General features: G+C 33.2%; 1 protein-coding gene across 1 annotated transcript; it reads right to left on the reverse strand.

The window, feature by feature from the left end:
• Positions 1-3,414: 3,414 nt before the first annotated feature.
• Positions 3,415-5,833, reverse strand: LOC127080940 (ervatamin-B). Its single transcript, XM_051021225.1, has 4 exons — positions 5,268-5,833; positions 4,944-5,176; positions 4,701-4,841; positions 3,415-3,968 (listed from the first exon to the last, which is right to left on the reverse strand). The coding sequence occupies exons 1-4, from the start codon at positions 5,809-5,811 to the stop codon at positions 3,744-3,746; spliced, it is 1,143 nt and encodes a 380-aa protein (XP_050877182.1). The 5' UTR covers positions 5,812-5,833; the 3' UTR covers positions 3,415-3,743.
• Between the last annotated feature and the right edge of the window lie 1,486 nt (positions 5,834-7,319).

Below are 7,319 nucleotides of genomic sequence, written 5' to 3' on the forward strand. Positions count from 1 at the left end.
TCTTCAGAATTTAATTATTCTTCTCCTTCATCGTTCTTTACTTTCTTTCTTTCTCCATTGTTCTTCTTTTCATTGTCATTGTGTGGGTGATAACAATCTTGTTCATTGAGATTGATTGAAATTCTCCATAGGTTATGGTGGATTTCCAGCATCTGGTATCAAGAGCTCCGGTTTAATCAAATTGTGGGAAGAAAACCACCATGACAATGAATCATCCAAACAAACATTTTCCAGCAAATCTTCTGATTCTCAAAAACAACAATTATCAAAATTGGTGCACGCAGATAAAGGTTGTATTCTGTTATCAAGATCTTTGGGATCTTGTGAAGGAAGGAGTAGTAACGCTAGACAGATCAAGAAAAAGTTGCACATAACGAATTGAAGAAGAAAGATTATAAAGCTCTCTTTATAATCCATCAATATGTTGATACATATAACTTTGAAAAGGTTAGTGATGCAGAGTCAGCGGAAGAAGCATGGGAAATTCTGGAGAAATCGTTTGGAGGCGCGGAGAAGGTGAAAGAGGTGAGATTACAAACTCACAAAATAACGTATGAATTGCTTCAAATGGAAGACAATGAAAGCATAACTAATTTATTCACCAAGGTTACGAAATTGGTGAATCAAATCAAGGTATGTGGAGAAGTGTTGACATCAAGTTCTGTTGTTGGAAAGATCTTGAGATCGTTGGCTCCAAAGTTCGACCAAGTGGTAGTAGCCATAGAAGAGTCGAAGGATTTGTCAAAACTAACAAAGGAAGAGCTTCAAGGGACGCTTGAATCTCATGAACATAGAAATTCTGAAAGAGCTGCTGGAAAGTCGAAGAGGGATATGGATTTCCAGGCTCAATCAACAAAAGAAAGAAAAGGCAAAGGAAGCTGAATTGAAAACAAAGGCAGAGGACGCTACAATAATTCGACTGGTCAAAATCAGCAAGAAGGAAACTGGTCGAATTAGAGAAAACCCTAGAACCAAGGCAACCAAAGAGGTGGTGTTGCAGGTAGAGGAAGAGGTGGTGGTCAAAATCCAGAAAAGAGTCATATTCAGTGTTACAATCGTCAGAAATATGGTCATTATTCTAGTGATTGTCCAGAAAATTAGACGAATCAAGAAACTTGTGCAAAACTGGCGAAACATGAAGAAGAAGAAGAGACGTTGTTGATGGTTATAACAAAAGATGAAGAGAGATTCAAGGACCAGTGGTACTTGGACTATGGATGCTCATCACACATGTCTGGAAGGAAAGATTGGTTTGTCAACATAAAGCCCTCAATGGAGAACATGGTGAAATTTACAAATGACAACACTCTAGCAGCTGAAGGTGTTGGTGATGTTTTGATTATGAGGAAAGATGGCAAGAGGTCAGTAATTTCAAATGTGTTGTACATACCAGGCATGAAGAACAATTTTCTCAGCATATAATAGTTAGTCGAAAAGAACTACAAAGTGTCGATCGAAGACAAGATGATGAGAGTTCTCGAATCAAATGGTAGGTTGATCGTGAAGGTTCCAGTGTCTCAGAATAGAATCTTTAAGATTGAACTAAGTGTGATGAAACATAAGTGCCTTGCAATAGCAGCTAGCAGAGATGAATGGATATGGCATTATAGACTTGGCCATCTCAATTTCAAAGACATCAGAGATCTGAAGAGAAGAAATATGGTTTCAGGATTACCAGAAATTGATATTCCAAACGAAGTGCATGAAGAATGTGTGCAGGCGAAGTAACATAAGAACAACTTTAGTAAGGATGCATGAAGCAGGTCGAAGGAAATTCTTGAAGTCATATACTTTGATGTATGTGGTCCTCTCCAGGTGGATTCGATTGGAGGTAACAAATACTTTGTTACATTCATAGATAATTTCATTCAAAAACTATGGTCTTACCTGATCAAGAAGAAAAGTGAAGTGATCGAGTTATTTTCCAAGTTTAAATCTATGGTCGAAAGGCAAAGCGGTCGAAAGATCAAGATTTTGAGGACTGATGGTGGTAGAGAATATGTGTCAAAAAACTTCGATGCATTATGTATGAAAGAAGAGATTGTGCATGAGGTGGTACCATCATACACTCTACAGAAGAATGGAGTTGCAGAAAGGAAGAATAGAACCATTATGAATATGGTTAGAAGTATGTTGAAAGGCAAGCATCTACCCAAAGAATTATGGGGAGAAGCTGTGTCGACTGCGACATATATCCTAAATAGACGCCCGACGAAGAAGCTAGAAGGAATCACGTCAGAAGAATGTTGGTCTGGTCTCAAGCCTAGCTTGAGTCATCTGAGAGTGTTTGGATATATAGCACATAGATATGTGCCAGATCAGCTGAGAAGAAAACTTGATGACAAGCCGAGTCGGATGATCTTGATAGGATATCATTCGACTGGAGGATACAAGTTGTTCGACTCAGTGAATAAGCAAATGGTGATCAGCAGGGACATTATCATAGATGCGCTTAAGGAGTGGGATTGGACTGAGAATGTCAAGAAAGATTCAGTAATAATCTTTTGTGATGAACCAGCTAGTGAAGTCGAAAGAGAAGTTCGACAGGAAGAAGTTAGAGGTGAAGCAGGCCCAAGCAGACCTCAAAGAATAAGACACATGCCAGCAAGGTTGCAAGAATACGTGGTTATATCAGATGATGTGGTCAATGAAGAAGGTGAGTTGGTACATTATGCTTTCTACGCAGATGTCGAACTTGTCAATGCAGCTGAGGCATTGAAAGAATCGAAGTGAATGAAAGCAATGGACGAAGAGCTGAAGTCAATCGAAGTCAACAACACTTGGTCACTTGTCGAATTTCCCCAAGACAAGAAGCCAATCGATGAGAAGATGGTATACAAGGTGAATTTGAATCCCAGAGGAGAAGTGAATCGATACAAGGAGAGACTTGTGGCGAAAAGAGTTCTTTAGAAAGAAGGAATCGACTTCGATGAAGTTTTTGCACCTGTTGCTAGGATCGAAGCAATCGAGTTGGTTGTTGGTCTAGCAAACATAAATAACTAGAAAAAGTGCCAGATGGATGTGAAATGTGCATTCCTGAATGACCCCTTAGAAGAAGAAGTCTATGTTGCACAACCAGCTGGATTTTTGAAATAAGGCAAAGAAAGAAAAGTGTACAGGCCGCCTAAAGCCCTGTACGGACTTAAACATGCTCCAAGAGCTTGGAACAAGAAGATATATGGCTTTCTAAGGAAGAAGGAATTTATGAAGTGCAAATCTGAATATGGAGTATATGTAAGAAGAAGCAAGAGTAAATTGCTTATACTATATCTCTATGGCGATGACTTGTTGATAATTGGTAGTTAAAAGAAGGAAATCGAAGACTTTAAAAATTATCATCATTGCTATGTTACATCAAGAAGAACAATCATGAACAAGATAATACTAAATCACCGTAAAGGAGCAAGAGACTACTAACCACAAATACCAACTATTTTATTATCATCATTGCTATGTTACATCAAGAACAACAATCATGATAGAAGAGAATTAGCATATTCAAAACAATATAAGAATAACCACATAAGAAACTCTAGACTCATAAAACCATAAACCTTGGTTTAACATATTCTTCAAATGTAACCTTTTAATATTTGATTGGAATAACCACATAACAAACTCTAGACTCCTAAAACCATAAACCTTGGTTTAACTTTTAATATTTGATTGGAATAACCACATAACAAACTCTAGACTCATAAAACCATAAACCTTGGTTTAACTTATTCTTCAAATGTAACCTTTTAATATTTGATTGGAATAGTAGCATGTGCATTGATTCCACACACTCCATACCGTTTACTATAGTCCCTTTTGATCCACATATAACCCTGTATTCCCCATGTTGTCGCATGTGAGTTCTTCACAATCCAGTAATCTTCACCGTTTAAGGAATTATAACCCACTATTAGCATGCCGTGAGTTACGTTCTTAGGATCCAAGGGACAATCTTCACCTCTAAATATTCCCTGTCAATGGATAAATAGGTTCTTCATTAACAAATGTAAAAATACTTTTAAAAAAACAGTAGGAGATGCTTAAATTGCAGCTCCGATCGCAGTTGTGTATGCGGTCATTGTGGTTGTTGTGATGAATATTGGGGGTGTTGTTGCATGAATCCTGATTACGAGATGCTTAAAATATACATTTGAGAGACAATTAAAGTTAATATTTTTCATTACATCAGAACAAGATTGAGATTAGGAGTTCGAAAATTTTAAGTTTTAATGAGAAGAACCGAACTAGCGTGGCCAAAATTGTGAGATGGGATTTTTGATGTGCGCGGTTAATGTGATTTTTAATAACACTACAATTGCTGTTGTTGCGAGGTCTACCGCATCAGCGGACCTAGTTGCGAATTTGGACTACAATTTAAAACCATGTTTATATATTTTCATTTTGAAACTTTTGCGTCCATTATTGTGCGGTAACGGCATTTCACGTCCACAATGGTAGTTTGCGGTTGTAACAGTGTTTTGTCATGGTTATACAAATTTCTCGACAATGATTTTGTTCTCAAAATAAAAACAGAAAATAAAGGAGTTAGCCCCTTTTGATACGGTTTTGTTGCTGTCATTTTTGCAGTAACAAAAACATTTTAAAAACCTTGATGAGATAGCTAGATGTTAAATGAGTTTAAACAAAGTCAATAGTGGACATGAATGAATAAATTAAGAACTCTACATTATATAACAACTTACACCGGTGTAATGTTGAAATGAGGGTGAGTCTGCATAAATACCAACAATAACAGGCTGCTTAGCAACTGCACACAATAGTCCCCTGTCTGATTTCAGCACAGCCTGCTGTGAATCAATATTACTATTTGCACTGGTTTGAATCTACATTTCAAGAAGAGAAAAAAATAGGAGACGAAATCTTAATAGTTTTTAATGCGTGATGATAGAAACTATATAATAATGAATTTGATAGAAATTAAGAACCTCGGAGGCTTTGCAAACAACACCCTTGCTAGCCGTATAAGGATAATCAGCTTGTGATGCAACACCGCTGTGTTTTTGTACCCAATCCAATGCATAGGGCACAAATCCTCCATCACAATCTCCATCTTTTACACAATCTAGAAGCTCTTGCTCTGAAAGGCTAACAAACGTCCCTGTCTTTATTTGAACTATTCCTTCAATTGCGGCAACAGATGAGAATGCCCAACAAGAACCTAAGGAAAATGTAGTATTATTTTGCGTGTGAGAGTAGATTCTGATGTTAATTATAAAAACACAAATATCGTGCAAACACAACAAACTTACCACACTCGCCTTGATCCTTAACAGGAGTGACAGCTCCATTCGCCCTCCAGTCCAAGGTTGCAGGTGGATTGCTACATGTTACGTCCTCAACATTATCATCATCGTTCAAAATATCCATGGCGTCAGTCTTTAAGGTCATGTATTTTTCTCTGAACTCCGTGGAGCTCACATCAGCAAAGTTGTTCAGACCAACAACGGAGCTATGAGGTGACTCTCTCTTTGCATTACTCTCTACGATATACTCCAAATTTGAAACAAAAATTTCAAATTTCCTTACCATCTCTCCTAGATCCTTGTAAACTCGTCCATGTTCTTTCTTCCATACTTGAAATAATTCTATAACATCATCTTCATTAGGAAGCTTATCAAGTATAAGACTCGATACGGAGGTGTACTTACTCGTTGGGATCTCAAATTTTGAAGGTATAATTAAGATATCTTCATTTTCATCAGGATTTTTCTTTTGAATAGCAAAGTATAAACATAAGCATGCAGTGAAGATGATGAACAGGAGGAATCGGTTTGAGGTGTAGGAAATCTTCATTTTTTGTTAGAAGTAAGTTGAAGATAAAACTGTGTGTATTCTTTAAAAGTCAGTTCCACATATTTATAGAATATAAGTTGAGATGTTAACTTCTATTTCACATATTATATTTTTGGGTATGATAAAGTCAATGGTTAGCCAATGTATTGATCTAATGTAAAAAATTAATAAAAACAGGGAAAGAAAACTAATGTATAGAATAAAGTAATGGATTTGTGTAATAGGAACATTAAAGAGCCCAAGATCACCTGTTTCCATTTTAAATTAATAATAATAATAATAATAATAATAATAATAATAATAATAATAATAATAATAATAATAATAATAATAATAATAATAATAATAATAATAATCTTATATATAAAAGTTGTCAACTCACTTAACAACTTTTGACATCAAAATGGAGGATATTTTTGTAACTTTTTATTTATTTATTATAAATTATTCTACTCTTTTTTTATTTATTAAATTATTATTTCTTTTATTATTATCCCACTAACTAATAATTTTACATATGAAACTAATTATATATTTTAATTAACCGCTACTAGCCACTTCTTTTTTAAATTATAATAATATTTAATTTATTATTATTTATTTATTTATTTATTATAATTTAGTCTACTTTCTTTATTTATTAAATTATTATCTTTTATTATTATCCCACTAACTAATAATTTTACATATAAAAATAATTCTATATTTTAATTAATCACTATCACTACTAGCCACTTCTTTTTAAATTATAATAATATTTGGTAATTATAAAACTTCAATTGCTTTCTCAAAAAACTAACCCATATATTTGGCTAAATTATGAAACAAACTTTTTTTATATTCATTCATAAAATAAATAAATAAATAAACAAAATAAAATTAATTGAATAAATTAGTTGAGTAAATTAATTGAATAAATATATAAAATAATGAAATGGTTAAGAAAGAGGATACGGGATTTTCTTTTTAAATTTCTCTCCATAATTATAACAACTTCAATTACTTTCTCAAAAGACTTAAAAAATAGTAAATAAAAAATTATTAATTTATGATAGATAATTATTATTATTATCGTTATTATTAAATCATAATACAAAACTTTTAGTGATAAAATTGAATTTCACTAAAAAATTATCATTTCACACTAATCTCCATTAACTTTCATTATATTAACCAATTATACATAAAGCTCATTTTCATAATTATAGTTTGTTCTTATTAATAGACTAAATTTCATCAAAAGTTAATAGTTTCTTTATATTATACTAAAATTATTAATAAAATTTTTTGTATGTTATTTATATTTAATTTTATAATATTTAATTTATATTATCTCATTAATTTGGTTTTTTTTCCTCATTTTTGTGTGTTATAAATTTCACTAAAAAATAGTACCTCCGTTTTTTATTATACGTATAGAAAATCAAAAATGACTTATAATAAAAAAAATCAAGGGAGTATCATTTAACACACTAATCCTCATTAACTTCCATTATATTAACCAGTTA

Source organism: Lathyrus oleraceus, chromosome 1 (assembly GCF_024323335.1).
Source record: "Lathyrus oleraceus cultivar Zhongwan6 chromosome 1, CAAS_Psat_ZW6_1.0, whole genome shotgun sequence".
Classification (NCBI taxonomy): Eukaryota; Viridiplantae; Streptophyta; class Magnoliopsida; order Fabales; family Fabaceae; genus Lathyrus; species Lathyrus oleraceus.